At 38.4% G+C, this 14,990-nt stretch overlaps 3 protein-coding genes across 3 annotated transcripts; 1 reads left to right on the forward strand and 2 right to left on the reverse strand.

Annotated features, from left to right (window-relative positions):
- Positions 1-739: 739 nt before the first annotated feature.
- On the reverse strand, positions 740-3,445 carry hint2 (histidine triad nucleotide binding protein 2). The gene is made up of 5 exons (XM_031305993.2): positions 3,211-3,445; positions 2,865-3,002; positions 2,656-2,760; positions 1,141-1,213; positions 740-1,041 (listed from the first exon to the last, which is right to left on the reverse strand). Exons 1-5 carry the CDS (start codon positions 3,295-3,297, stop codon positions 950-952), a joined length of 495 nt encoding a protein of 164 aa, XP_031161853.1. The 5' UTR covers positions 3,298-3,445; the 3' UTR covers positions 740-949.
- A 712-nt stretch (positions 3,446-4,157) lies between these two features.
- Positions 4,158-8,867, forward strand: mrps30 (mitochondrial ribosomal protein S30). The gene is made up of 5 exons (XM_031306002.2): positions 4,158-4,819; positions 5,658-5,803; positions 6,123-6,228; positions 7,149-7,325; positions 8,339-8,867. The coding sequence occupies exons 1-5, from the start codon at positions 4,204-4,206 to the stop codon at positions 8,596-8,598; spliced, it is 1,305 nt and encodes a 434-aa protein (XP_031161862.1). The 5' UTR covers positions 4,158-4,203; the 3' UTR covers positions 8,599-8,867.
- A 141-nt stretch (positions 8,868-9,008) lies between these two features.
- emb (embigin) lies at positions 9,009-14,824 on the reverse strand. The gene is made up of 9 exons (XM_031306003.2): positions 14,513-14,824; positions 12,701-12,781; positions 12,408-12,591; positions 11,754-11,836; positions 11,418-11,554; positions 11,109-11,270; positions 10,227-10,344; positions 10,112-10,142; positions 9,009-10,006 (listed from the first exon to the last, which is right to left on the reverse strand). The coding sequence occupies exons 1-9, from the start codon at positions 14,583-14,585 to the stop codon at positions 9,946-9,948; spliced, it is 930 nt and encodes a 309-aa protein (XP_031161863.1). The 5' UTR covers positions 14,586-14,824; the 3' UTR covers positions 9,009-9,945.
- Between the last annotated feature and the right edge of the window lie 166 nt (positions 14,825-14,990).

Genomic DNA, 14,990 nt, shown 5'->3' on the forward strand with positions numbered 1-14,990 from the left:
AAATCTTCCCCCATTCTCAAATTTACTTTGCTCACGGACACCAAGGTCACTTAATCACGCCACATCTGTCTAGACTCCAACCCTCTCTGCCAATATCTGGACACATGCTATCTGTGGAGGTCGTGAATGATTAGTGAGGGGATTAATCAGTGCCAGCAATTAAATATTAATATTAAATCATGTGCCTTAAAACATTGTTTTCAGTGTAAACATGTTTTTCAGTGAGAACTACAGCCATTTTTTATATTAAAATACATAATTTTAAATAATGATAAAACTATCATAAAGATTGTTTAAACTTAACTTTACAAAATACTTGGATACTTAGTAGAGCATAATCAAAAAAGTGTATCTTGAAGAACAAATATTGAATAACGAGTATTAAATAAAAAGTGTATTCCACCTTATTTTAAAGTTTTTTGGTATACATCGATACTTCAACATGTTTATTATGTGTATAATTGTTGAAACTGTTATTTTAGGTTTGATAATTTGAGTTGACATTTATTGTTTGTCTCATTTTAAGGATTTTTTTTTAATCAATTATTGATTTGGTAAATGTCAAAAGGTATTTTGAGATTAGGTTTCCCTTTTCGATTTGATGCTACAACCTCTTGCTTTATATTATAAAGATGTGTTGTTTTACATTGAATTTGATGGTCCACGAAAAGTCCACGACTTGTTACTAACTGCAGATGCTAGACGATGTCTGATTAAAGAACTGAGTTGAGTTTTCAACTTTCCATATAAGACATACTGTCTTTATTTGCAGCCATAATCAAACATAATGTCTTAATTTTTACATCAACATATTCACATTTTTGTTATGGTGAAGTGAGTTTTTGTACATTGGATGAGAATATGAACTACACTCATCAGATATCATGCCATGCTCTTGGGATTAAACGCATAAAAGAAGCCTGAAAAGACTAACAGACTCATGAAACCATTAGCCTGGTGGCCATGTCATCTGTCTTCCTCCCAGGACGTGGATGTGAAGGTGATAAACTGACTGAGCACCGTGCTTTCCATCGTTGATCACTGCAGAGGGCAGAAAACATACCTGGAATTTAATATGCAAGTTAATAAACAGCCTGTATTTTCACATATTATGTCTATAAGTCCATTACTGTAACTTACCCACTCTGTATCCTTCATTTAGAGATTCTTGCTTTGCCACATTTTTGGCAACAACCAACAAATGTCCTAAGAGCTGAAAGTTGAAAAAAAAGAGCGCTTAAGACATGATTTGCATTGCACGTGTGCACATTATTATTATTTAATGTAATTGGCTTTCCAATGATTACAATTTTGGGTGTGACTGGACATGGAGGAAATGTTTTGGCAAGGTCCCACGTTGGACCTGACCGAACCAGTGGTCAGGCAATATCCTGGAAATACTGGTTTTAACCTTTATTGCTTCTTGCTGTGTATATTTTAAATGTAAAGCATATTGAATTTACCTTTAATGAAATGAGCAACATAAATAAGTAAGCCTATACTTACATTTTGGACTGCAGTCATGCATGTTGATGACTGTAAATAACATGGTGATGGTGCAGTGGATATGACACATGCCTTTGGTGTGGGAGACCTGGGTTCGATTCCCACTGTGATACATCAATCAACAGAGGTGTGCGACCTCTGACATATAAAGTTTTTGTATATTGTAAGTCGCTTTGGATCTGAAAAGCATCAGCTAAATGACATGTAATGTAATGTAAAACAACACAACCCAGGACACATGTACAATATGCAGGATTTGTATTCTAAAATGTACATAATATTATCATGTATGTGCACTCCAATACAATCAACTCTTCTCAGAAAACATAAGCTGCAGTTGGTTTATTTCAAATTAGTTAAAAACTAATAATGTAATGCAAAACAAGATGTTACCCTGTTCCTTTGCATTGTGTAAATATGTCCTGAAGGCTGCATATGGTAACAGTGACAACAAATAGATTTTATATGCCCAACAACTGGTCATAGGGGTTAGCTGGGAGCTTGCTGTGTGGAGTGAGCATGTCCTCCTGGTGTTTGTTCAAGGATTTTCAGCTGTTCCAGTTCTCTCCCACAGTCCAAAAATATGTAAATTTGGGGAACAAAAAAGGTGTTGCATTACGTTTACACACCGGTCACATATGTTTGTTAACTTCTGGTCTGGGGCTATATTCTTTATGGCTTGGGCAAGGCCCCCTAGTTTCAATTAAGGTAAATGAAATGCTGTTACATACAAGTATATTTTAGATTATGGTGTGCTTCTAACTTTGGGGCGACAAGTTCATGAAGAGATGCTTTTCTTAGTTTGCTGTAAGAACTTGACTGGCCTCTACAGAGCCCTGATATCGACTCCATCCAACACCTTTGACATTATTTGGCCTTATCTCCCAAATCAGTGTCTGACCTCACTAACGCTCTTGTGACGGATATGGAAGCAAATCCCTGCAACCGGCCTCCTTAAATCTTTTAGAAAACCTTCTCAGAACAGCAACAGATAATTAAATGATGTGCAACAATCACATATGGGTGTACTGTTTGGGTGCCCACCAGTGTACGTATGTGAATGTGGTTGTCATGGCGTTCACCCAATCTCTCACCTCCCAAACCCTGAACAGGATCAGCAGGTATGAGAAAAGGGATAGATGAACTTACCTCTGCATCATCAGCTTTGGCCTCACTAATTCTGGGAATAGGGACCCTTGGAATAACCAGGAAGTGAACGGGAGCCTGTGGGCTGATGTCCCTGAATGCCAAACACTGATAAACACAAAAAAACGTTACCTCAACAATCACATGTTGATTAATCTCCGCATGGAGTAGGCCAAATGATATAACATGTTTTGAAGAGGTTGGTTGTTTACCTTCTCATCTTCATAAATGATATCTGCAGGGATGCTTTTGTCAATCACTTTGGAGAAGATGGTTGGAGCTGGGGAGCCATACTTCTTGCTTGCCTCTTCTGCCAGCCTCACCTCGTCACTTTTGGAGCACAGTGGTCTCTACGGGTCAGAGAGACGCATCACAGAGAAAATTAAAAGCTCGGAGCTGATAGCATACATACAGTACAAACAAAACAACTTATGAGGGGCACACAATAAACCAAACAGTTGGTGCCACCAGGGCTGGTTGTCAAAAAAAATGCACAGCTGCAGTTAACGAAAAGAAAATGTTTTTGAGAATGAAACGGTTTATTTTTGGAGCAGCTACCTCGGCTTGACAAACACGGTGCAACCGCTTGAGGTGAGCCGTTCTGGTCCCGATTAACTGCGTCCTTAAAATCTGACGAAAAAACATACCAGCGATTATGGTGTTTCCGAAGTAAATATTTTAGCACACAGTCAAAGTCTTGTTCACAAAAGAGAAAACTCGCTGCACTTCACTGTACGCGAGTATTTTTTTTTCTAGGATAGCGAAGGGATGTCCCGCCCTACTCTTCCTTACTCTGTTTCTGAATGGCTTACCCTGACATTCTTACACTAACCAACCCCACTCCTCTCCTCTTGCCCATGCCTCCGCCATCCTAGAATTTTTTGGCGTACGTTGGTGTTGCCTTCATGTACTAATTTGTAACGTTTATTTAGCCTGTCCTGAATCACGCCTTGAATACGACTTGTCTCCATTTACAGCTAGGCTACTGGGAATTGACACGCAGCTAGGGAAGTATGAAGTTGTTTTAACATATATCAATTTATAAAGGGGTAATTTGATTAACAATGTTGGCATTAAAATGCAACTCAGGTGCAAAACTCAAGTATAACATAATTTACTGGCCAAAAAGTTCCCCCATCATTTGTTAGACATGACTTAATTGCTCACCGTCTCCAATTTTTACACCTGGTAGTGTACATTTAGCTTTTTGTCTTATTATTTACATCATAATGTTGTGTTAATCTCAAACTTACGACATTTTAGAGTGCGTCGAAAGGAGGCATTTGTTTATGGCACAGGGGTCGCTTCAAGAGCGTCAACGTTCTTCGTTGACTATGATGTAACATTATATGCACGTAGATCATATATAATGTTGCCATAAACTAGAATACTTAATTTTGCGTTTCTCAGTTCAATATATTGATCTTTAGCCAACTAAAACACTGTTGTCGAATATGATTCCATTTATATTACGGCTTTTTGTGAATTAGGGGGCGCTGTCTAGTCTAACGTTAGCTAAATGTCAACAGAAGAAGAGGTCATACAAGAAACATGGCGGCCCGCACACGACTGCCCTTGCTGTTCTCCAAAAACCTACCTCCGTTCAAAAACCAAAAGCTTGCCCACACCGAGGCTGCGGTCAAGGAGCCCACGTATCCACCCATCGTCCCCTCTCTCACGGCTAAAAGCAAATCTGCCCGGGGGCGACAGGTTGAGGACCACGTAAAGAAGATATGTGCCTCTCCCGTGGACGAGAAGCTCTCCCTCATCACTCGCATCCAGCGGAAGAAATTTGTGGTGTACCCTCAGACTTTTGCACGGAACGCAGACAGATGGTACCAACACTTTACCAAGACCGCATATATCCCGGGCCTGCCGGAGAGATTCGCCCTGGACCCGGAGAAGAGGACCGGGGTAGAGAAGGAGGAGAGCTCGCTGCCAGCCGGAGCTCAAACCACAGTACCGGGGGTTGAAATTGATGCGTTCGCGGACATCCGCTCGTTGGTTACTCGTATGATTTTACAGGAGCACTGGCACATGAAGAAACGCAAACCTTTCCTGTACAGAGAGCAGGAGCAGATGGTTGGACCTTTTCTGAGAAACTTAGTGACTGGACTCACCTACAGTCTGGCCAAATACAACCCACTGCTCCCCCTCTCCAGTCTGGGTATGGATCACTGATTTGGCACCAGTCAAACTGTGGAGAATTTAGCAGTTTAGCAATCCACTTTGGAACTTTTAAACCATAATTTCCAGGCCTTTGTGTCTCCTAAAAACTACATTTGGAGTAATATTGTGAATGTGGCTGGTTAGTTTGATATATGGACCAGTAAACAAGGTTTTATCCTTATTTGTACTGATCAAATAGAGCATGTTCTTTTTAAAAAAAATTTGACTCAACATCTCTACACCAAATATGACATGATTGCTATTGGTTTGGATAACATATTAACTCACATAATTTAACTTTAGTGCTGAAGCACTTCATCTGCTAGTCTATCAAAAAAAAGTAACATGACAACTTGCTAATCGATTAATCGTTATGCCGGCATTTGCATTACAAGTAATTTATAAAGCAAAAATGCCAAACATTTGCTGGTCAAGCTTCTCAAATGTGAGGATTTGTAATTTGTAATATTGTAAATTGAATATCTTTTGGGTTTTGGACTGTTGGTCAGACAAGAAAGCTATTTTTTCTTTTACAAAGGTAAATTGGAATTGAATTAAACTATAATGGAAATGATAATTAGTTGCAGCCCTATTTCATTTAACATGAACTGTGGCTTTTGCATAACAGACAGTTAATGTAAACCTTGGGCAGGGTTTTGTTACAAAAAAAGTATTGAGGGTTGGGACACATTTCAAGATAACATGTGCACCTAAATCCTTCACAGTATCTTTTTTCAGATCCCAATAGCAGTATTACCGTGTATTTATACGTGTTTTTTTCCACAGACATGACTGTTTAAACTTTGTGAGTCATATTTTCTGTGTTTCTCTATCAGATATTGATCCCCAGGTAAACTTTTACTGGAGGAGAGGGCAGAGAATCATCCCAAAGGGGCACCGGAGAGGCCGGCAAGAGCCAACCAGGTTTCAGATCGACGACCAACCACACAGTCAGATCAGGATAACTCAACAACTGCCACAGGTAGACATCATTCTATGACTGCGGAGTTTATGTATGTAAAAGAACGGTGTTTTATATATTTAAATACCTCTGTCAGGGTTTCATACATGACCATACTACCAAATAATCTCAAAGCAAATCATTGCACACAATTGAAGGACACAAATCATTTAAACAAAACATACAGACATTGAAAGATGTTATAAAATGGTACAAAATTTGAACCTGACACACTTCTGTGACCCATCAGATACTAAAATATCAATAACATGTTCCATTTAATGTCTAGCATTCATGTGGTTTTGTTCTAATCACTCTCCGATGTTTTAATTTCTCTTAGTTCACCTCGCTGGAGGCCTCTTATGCAGCTGAAGTTCCAGAGGTCGCATTTGCTCCCAACCTGATGCCCCTGTTCAGAAGACAGTATGACAACAACATCTTTACAGGTAACATAAGACGGTAGTCACAGCCACTTGCTCTTACCTCATCCAGATTACGTGATTTTTGGAGTAGCCCAAAGAACATAAATTGAGCATGTGGTATGCTGGTTATGTTGTGGTATAGGAGTTAAATTCTCATTCAGTTACCTCTTGCTGCCACTGGGGGGCCCCAACATGCATCTGTTCAGTGTCATTCAAATACAAAAAGTCTAAACTGCATCACTGTCATTGTCTCCAACTCCTAGTCTATAACATGGTTGTTTCTCTTGTTTTTGCTCTTAGCATTTCCACTCTAATATTGTGTAATAATAAATAAAACTGTAGCCTTGGAATTTTTTGTTTTCTTGTATACTGTGTTACTAGTAAAGTGTTCTCCTGTCTCCATAGCTCTATAACACATTCCTTAATATGCAGCAGCAGAAAAACAAAATTCACTTTCTAGCTGAAACTAACGATGATTTTCATTATCAATGAATCTGCCGATTGTTTTCTTGATTAATCAGTTAATTGTCAATAAAACAGCAGAAAAGCATTAAAAATGGGCATCACATTTTCCCAGAGTGTAAGTTGAGGGTATCAGAATTCTCTTTTCTAAAAAAAAACCTACCTAAACATACTCAATTTACTGTAATGTTAGACAAGAAAAAGCAATAAATTCTTACATTTGAGAAAGTGAATCCATCCAATTTTTAGCATTTTTGCTTGAAAATTGACTTAACCTGCTGATTAGTTGTGCTTAAATAGTTCCAACCTTCTTCTGGCAAAGTGGGTTTATCCTAGTCGGTTACATGAAACAGTATTCATGATTTAGTATCAATCAGAGATGGAGAATAAAGAAGACAAAAAAAAAATGTATCTCTCCATAAATCCCTTCTCTCAGCTGTGCTCGGTTTACATTAAACATGTCCTCTTGATCTCATCAACAGGTGCCAAGTTACCAGACCCGGCATGCTACGGTCACACCCAGTTCCACCTGGTGCCCGACCGGTACCACAGAGACCGGATGGCTCGGCAGCAGCAGTCTGATCAGGTGGAGGTCTTCCTCAGAGCCAATGGACTCGCCAGCCTCTTCGCCTGGACGGGAGCTCAGGCCATGTACCAGGGTGAGTTATCAACATAGGAAAGAGACATCAGATGCACATAGCTTCTGATACAGTATATCATTTTTAGTGTTAGTTGTTTGTAGATTTATTTTCCTTTTTTTTTCCTTGTACTGAGGGCAAAAACACTCGATCCTACATGTATTTAAAATCCAAGTTTACAATATGGAGAGTGGTGGAGTAAAGTATAGCCATCAAATAAACCTTTGAGACATATTTGCTCTTTGAAGCTTTTCGTTTGACTTTAAAGTCATCATCATGAGCAGGTAGTAGTGTAAGGAAAGAACAGATAATGCCAGGTAATATTTTTTTGTCCTTTTTCTGGAGTAACAATTCTTATAAATATTAATCAATCTCCTGGTTTCTTAACTTTTTATATACATATTTTTAGTTATCTGACTGTATTGTAGTGGCAGAAACACTGCCTTTCTACATTTGTTTATATTTTAACTCCTTTTAAAGGGGAACTATGCAGTTTTTTTTAGCTTAATTTACCTTAACTGAACAGCTTCGGAGTCATTGGAATGGTTATATAACTTTTTTCGGGTTGAATGGTGGTTGTCTCGCTTCCCCCTAGCGCCTCTGAGTGGAAAAACCACCCTTGCAATTTTTGGCCGGCAAGGCGCTGGCCTCAGCATCAGGAAGTTTCGCGTGATATCAGGTCTCGCGATGTAACCAATTGCTTCATGACACTGCACACATACACCCATTCAGGAACCGGCTAACAAGAACAAGGTAGCGATGGAGTTTTTCACACTATCCTCACGACTGAGCCGGCAAAAAAGAAGCAGAAAGCTAGGAAAGCATTGTCGGAAGAACAGAGAAAAAGGAGACGGCAGACTGACCGAGCAAGTTTTTACAGTGTTGCCAAATATCTATTCCGAAACTGTAGGGGGAGCTCTATAGAGAAACCTGCGAGCAAAAAGCGAAATTGCCAAAACTGCATAGCGCCGCTTTAAAGGGGACTTTAACTGAATGGATGAATCAGTGTTCATACTTTCTTCTCGCCTCTGTAGGTTTCTGGAACCACGAGGACGTCACCAGGCCTTTCGTGTCCCAGGCTGTGATCACAGACGGACAGTTCTTCTCCTTCTTCTGCTACCAGCTCAACACAGTGGCCCTCTCCGTGGAGACGGACGCCAACAACCCCAGGAAAAACCTTCTGTGGGGCACAGAGAGCCTGCGACTGTACGAGAGCGTGCAGGACGGAGCGGTGGTGGGTCTGAACGACGATGTGGTCAAGCTTCTGGTTCAGTTCCTTGTGAACCAGCCGTAGAAGTTCTTCGTTAAGTTTCTGTTTTTGAAAAAAGCTTGAGTCAGTGTTGTCCAAGGCGTTGAAAGGTGCAAGAAATCAAAAGAGCTCAACATGGCGGACATGGGAAAGTTTGTCAGATTGTATAAAATGTAATTTTCAAAAAAGCTGCTGTTAAACTGGCTTAGGATTTAAAAAAACTGAACAATATACTGAAAAATTACTGCACACACAGAGTATTATTGTGCAGACTGTATTTATGCAAAGTAAAATCATGCTTTTCAAATTGAAAATCTTGTGTGTGTTTGTCAGTGCTTACTACTCTTTCTACATCTTTTTACTCATACGCCAACTTTTCTTTAAGAGTACGACTAATGCTATTTAGCATTGCACTCCTGTAACAATGGACTTAAGAAAAAGGACAAAAATCGATGCAGCAGAACCAGAGATATCAACTTTTAATATATTTCTTTTCTTTGTCCCTCTGGAGCTTCAACAGTCTTTATACAATTATTTTCACATAAGACCTGTAAACAGAAAACCCAGTGGCGTTCCCCTTTAAGTAAGCTCTGTCTCCATATCCGCTAACACAAAAGCTTGATAGTTATTCGAGGCAGTGACTTGTGTAGTTTGAATTTGCATGTTTACAAATACCCTGGTACACCTTATAGGTTAAGTGCAGGCTGACAACTAAACACAGTTAAAGTCATGATTAGGGGAAATATTGCCTTTCTGACCATCTTCTGATACATTAAAATGAAAAACACACAAGCATCTGCATATAGGATGATACATCTTGATATACACATTATGGTAATGTCAAGCATGTTAGGCACACATTACTGCAAGGACAAACTAGAAAATGACAAAAAATCATTGCAAACACAGTATAAATATGTACTGTACGTGTATTTTAAGAGTGCAAGGTACTGCTCACAAAGCATAATGCATACTTAACAGAAGTAAAGTGGTTTAAGCTGTTCCCCCAAAAGAAGTAAACCCACTTCCTTTTTGAGAAAGAAGTGTCAAAGACAGCGATGCAATGCATGGCAGTTTTTCCACAGGAAGTGTGTGCATATAGGGCACAAACACAAAAAAAATATTTTTTTAAAAGTGCTTTGCTCTTTTAGCTGTTACAACAGCACTGTCAATTAAAAATAAAAATAAACATCTTCCAGTGTAATAAAGTTAAAATTTAAATCTAAAAAAGGCTACTTGTGTATGAATTAAAGGAATGGTTATTAAGTGGTGGTTATTGCACATTGTTTAGTGAACATACTCAAATAGTTGCTTTACAGATCTATAATTCACATCCTAAAACAAGCAAACAACAGATTTTAAAGAATATAGGATCTGTTGAATTTGCAGTCTTTAAACTTTCCGCTGTCTCATTGAAGAACCTTCCTCTGGTTCATTATTTTCTCCCTGTGTCCTGATGAGGGAATAAAAAATGTACATCATGAAAACCTACAAATATAAACAATAAACTTCCAAAAAGTATCTTTAGAGAAATTAGCACTATAACCATAGTACTTACAGTGTGTTTGTTTGGTCATTCATCCCTTTTCCTGAGAATAAGGCAGATGATTTCAAGTTAAAATACAACATGCAATACACACAAACATAAGAAGATCTGTATGCTGTCTGAATACCTGCTGTGTAGTTTTTCTTAGACTGATATCTCTCGTAGAACATAATGGCGACGACCAGAACGATGACCTCGACCGTAATGGCTATGAAAGGCTTCAGAGGCTCCGTAAAGTTGATGACCTTTAGCAGTGGTGGAAGAAGTGTTCAGATTTTTCACTTAAGAAACAGTAACAGTACAAGAATGAGAAAATACTCCATTACAAGTAAAAGTCCTTCATTCAAAACCGTCCAGGAGTATTGTCAACTACAGTATATGTACTTAAAGTATATAAAGTAAAATGTCCCTATTAGGTTGTTAATATCGATACATCACTGCATAAGTAGCATTTTATTGTATGAAGTGTTTGAGGTGGAGTTAGTGTTATCTACTTTAAATACACTTAAGTCTAGGTGGTTCCCAACCCAGGGTTCAAGCTCCCTCCAGTTCACAAGATAAATCGGAGCGGTCGTGCGATGATTAACACAGTAGAAAAGAAGAAAAAACATCTTTGTTTTGTTGTGAAATATTGGAGAGTTTTGTGTCTTTGGGTTTCAAACTGTTGAGCGAAACCAGCTGAGAATAAATGTGTTTTTGGTGAAACTACAAACAACTAAACATAAAAAGTGACCCAAAGTAGACACTTCGTTTGTTAAATAGGTCCCAAGTCAAAATGGTTGAGAAAAAATAGTTAGATATTTGACTACATTTAGTTTTTTTTACAAACTTATTTTGTGTTTTTTTAAGGTACAATCTTGAAAGGTTAGTAGATAAATTTAGTGGAGTAAAAAACAAATATTTCTCTTAGAAAAAGTACTCGGGTAGAAGTAGAAATTAACATAAACTACAAATACTCATAATTGTACTTAGGCACAGTATTTGAGTAAATGTACTTCCCACATCTGACCTTCAGCTCCACGAGGCCCATCGTGGTGTTGATGGCGTACACCGCACCGCAGTAATACAAGCCTCCGTCAGCCTCCGTCAGGTTGTACACCACCAGTTTGGTCTTCCTCTCATCGTTTTTGATTTCATACCGAAGAGGCTCTGCAGCAGTGAAGATCTGCTCCTGGAACAAATATCAGTCCAATGAGGTCATAAATGTGTTTACACTGTAAATGTATTGTATTTTTCATCAGGTGTTGGCTTTCACAATCTCAGCGACATAAATTTCACTTAAAACCACACACAAGAAGGCTCTGATTATCTTACCCACCTTGTCGGTACCATTTGCTTTGTACCAGTTCCAGGTGCTGGGCTTTGGTTTGGTTTCCTCCATTTTACATACAATCACCACAGAGTCCCCCACATAGCTGACTATTGGTTTATCTCGCACCTCATGCATGTGTGGAGCTGGTGGACAACAAGGAAAGAAAGCATAATTTAAAAAAGCACATTTTAGAGTACCCTTTAAACAAATACTCTGTGTAAATACTAATATTCATTATTAAAAAGCAGGGACTTAACAAGCTCATAACATAACATATGCTGGCTGGGAAATGTAAAATGCAGCATAATATATATACAACTCATGAAGTGATGTGATCTTTACCTGCCAAAACAAAGTCTATTTTTGCCTCACTTTCAAACATGCATGAGTAATTTCCGAGGTTTTCTTCACTGATGATGCTGAACCTGTGAAGCAAAAATAGATACAAAAACATATTATGTTAAATTTAGGTTTAATGTTATTTTAAATAATCTGTAGATAATATGTGATTATATCATCAAAACATAACTATTCTGCAATAAAATGTGTTAATATGATTTATAATTTCACAAAAAAGCAGTGGCAGCAATTCAAAGTGCTTTACTTTCACATTAATTAAATCAAGCTTTTTTTGTATTTAAATAAAATCATTTTAAACCAAATCTTACCAAATATTAGTAATTAGATATGGATTGGCAGTGCAGACTGATAAAAGCCAGTTTTGACACATACAACTTGAGTTCTCAAGCTGCTGTACATTAAAAAAATACATTTGTGTATGCACGGGACCGAATTGGCGGGGCAGCGCTTCAGTCCCCCTACAGGTTGTCTCATTGGAACTTCAGCTTGCGAGCGGCAGTTCCAATGAGGAAACCTGTAGGGGGACTGAAGATGGAAAAGTTGCATAGTATGCCTTTAATGTTGTTGTAAATCGTACACGTGCATGGATTTGAGTTATCAGCCAATTAATGGATGAAATAATTTGCATGTACTTACACTCGTTTGAGATTATACTGATCGTTCTCCAACTGCACTGTGAGACGGCTGTTCTCAACTTCATCCCCATCTTTTCTCCAAAATCCAGTTATATTTGGTAGTTTGTTCTGATTACCTGTCCAGGTACACTCCAGTGTCAGATTGACAGGGTTCAACAGTTCAACACTCTCTGTGTGACTTTCACCTGCGTGGAGAGTTGTGGAAGGATTTCATAACCCAAAACAACAACAAAAAAACACATCTCTGCCACAATACATGTTTTACAGCTAAGTTTTTTTTTTTTTTAAATGTACCTTTAAGAACAACGCTCCTTATATCTGTTGGCAGGGGACTGTTGATGGAAACCAGTGGTGGGGGCGTTGGACCAGGTGTCTCTGACAGGAAAACAAATAATTATTTAAACACACACCAACTTAAAATGTACCACTAACTGACAGTATTTATAGTAAGAACAGGCTACATTTTATGCAAACAAATGAACAAAAAGTTCTTTACTTGGTTGTTGCTAAATTGCTGGTATGGTATTCCTAAATGGTTGCTAGAATATTATTGATCGTTGCAAAGGCATTGTGGTTGCTAGATGTTTAAAGTGGTGGTCAGGGTTTCACTAGATGGTTGCTAGGGTGTTCATGGTGGTTACAATGGAGTTGCTAGGGATTTTATCATAATAACTACGTTGTGGCTATATCTGGAAGTGCTAAGTCAAAGACAACTTTACTTAAACACGTTTAGCATCTTGCTACAGTCTTTTCGTTAGAGTTGTGATATGATTGTTGTGTGGTTATTGGAGTGACAGCTAGGGTGTTGCTAGGAGTCTGCCATGGTGTTCTCTGTGGTTTCAGTGGTTACTAATGTAATTACTAATGTGTTGCTTAAAGGTTTCCATGGTGTTTGCAGTGGTAGCTAGGGTGGTACCGTCTGTGGCGGGAAATACGACCCACAGGAGCGTTTTTTTGTTCTAAATGTAATGGTCACGGTTTGAAACATTTCATTAACATTGTGAGACTGTCACAGTTTGGTTAGGTTTAGGCAACAAAACTACTTAGTTAAGTTGACAAAAAGATTGTGGTTTTGGTTAAAATCAATACATTTGTTACGTTACTTCACGTCCGGTTATGCATGTAATCTAGTTCTGTTTGTTCTGTAAAGTTGAAAGAAACTCCCCATTTTCAGCACAAACACTGGTCTCCTAGGTGAAAGTCCTGTGTTTGACCCATCCGCTACCCCAACCTACCCCCTTATGCGGCATTTGGCAATCTTATACTTCCAGCTTTGTTCTCGTCATGATTACTACGGCCACAGCTAGGTGATTGCTATGTTGCACTAGGTGTTTAGTGATTCTGTGTACTTGATATTATTATATATTTTTAACTCTTTTCATTCAAAGAGACACAGCTCAAAGTTAGTGTTGTCATAATGATGAAGAAAAATATAGACAAGCTAAAACAAACAACAACTAAAATAAATAAATACATACCTCATATCTCAAGGGCAGTGTCTAATGTAGAAAAAGGACAAATATCTAAAAAAATATATCCTTTTCCAATTACCTTGGGTTTTATAATAAAAAAATACACAGCTAGTCTGTGAAAATTAACCTTTTAACCATACTCCACAAAAAGATAAAAACAACTCTTGCGATCACCAACATCAAGGCAAACTGCAAAGCCACAACCAAATGTAAATGTATAGAGAATATAAAACATGATGCTTTAAATTGAATTATCAGTTTGCCTAAATAATAATCTCTATAATACCCCTGATGATCACAGCTATATAATATTAGACTTTTTATTTTGCATAATTATAATTTTATTTTTTAATCCTTAAATAATTAATTGCTTTTGGTTTTAATGTAGAGTTTCAGTGTCCCGTGATAATGTAAATGCTGTCTTAGAGTATTTTCCACCCTGACATTATATACATTGACTATCTGCAACTTCAAGCCAAAATATGGTAGATACATCAGTACATGATAGTGTGGAAATCCTATGACATTTTCTTCTACTTTTCACAAGGTTACAGACCATTGAGTGGCCGAACAAGGTTTTAACACAACCACACACAGAAATTCAAGTCAAAATTAAACCCAAATAATCATTTACTTGTATTGATGTGTCTGCAGAAGACGACAAGAAGGAGGATCTGAAAAAAGAGCTGCTCCCAGGAGGATGACATGATTATTTTCCCTCTGTTCTCCCTGTTTCTTACTTGTTCCCTACTTCGTCTGCCTGCTGCATCATCTAAAAACCACTACCCACCCCTCCTTCCTCAGCTGCACAAGTGACGCAGCCATGATATCACCCTGCAGCCTGTGGGTGGCCGACTTCATCCATTATTCAGACAGGGTTCATATCTCGATGCTGTGTTGCAGTGTACTGTCCTGCACGGTAATGCATGGGCAGAACATGCTGAAATTAACACTCCTGTTTCTTTGAAGCTAAATATTGCTTTGTGTAATACAAGATGTTGTGCTATTATGTTGCTACTGAAGAGCATTCTGCAAGATCGTGTTATGTGAGAGGACATGACCTGCCAGCCCTCAGTAAATCAGCCAGGAGTGGAAACTTACTACTTTTACTG

The sequence above is a fragment of the Sander lucioperca genome, chromosome 2 (assembly GCF_008315115.2).
Source record: "Sander lucioperca isolate FBNREF2018 chromosome 2, SLUC_FBN_1.2, whole genome shotgun sequence".
Lineage (NCBI taxonomy): Eukaryota > Metazoa > Chordata > Actinopteri > Perciformes > Percidae > Sander > Sander lucioperca.

Excerpts from the sequence above, each read along its gene's own strand:
- mrps30 (XM_031306002.2), top strand. The coding sequence starts at position 4,204 with ATGGCGGCCCGCACACGACTGCCCTTGCTGTTCTCCAAAAACCTACCT. Across the intron at positions 4,820-5,657 it reads GCTCCCCCTCTCCAGTCTGG|ATATTGATCCCCAGGTAAAC; the intron begins GTATGGATCACT and ends TTTCTCTATCAG. Across the intron at positions 7,326-8,338 it reads AGCTCAGGCCATGTACCAGG|GTTTCTGGAACCACGAGGAC; the intron begins GTGAGTTATCAA and ends TCGCCTCTGTAG.
- hint2 (XM_031305993.2), bottom strand. The coding sequence starts at position 3,297 with ATGTTTTTTCGTCAGATTTTAAGGACGCAGTTAATCGGGACCAGAACG. Across the intron at positions 3,003-3,210 it reads ACCGTGTTTGTCAAGCCGAG|AGACCACTGTGCTCCAAAAG; the intron begins GTAGCTGCTCCA and ends TCTGACCCGTAG. Across the intron at positions 1,042-1,140 it reads AAATGAAGGATACAGAGTGG|TGATCAACGATGGAAAGCAC; the intron begins GTAAGTTACAGT and ends TGCCCTCTGCAG.
- emb (XM_031306003.2), bottom strand. The coding sequence starts at position 14,585 with ATGTCATCCTCCTGGGAGCAGCTCTTTTTTCAGATCCTCCTTCTTGTC. Across the intron at positions 10,345-11,108 it reads TGGGCCTCGTGGAGCTGAAG|GTCATCAACTTTACGGAGCC; the intron begins GTCAGATGTGGG and ends CCACTGCTAAAG. Across the intron at positions 10,007-10,111 it reads AATGACCAAACAAACACACT|GACACAGGGAGAAAATAATG; the intron begins GTAAGTACTATG and ends TTCCCTCATCAG.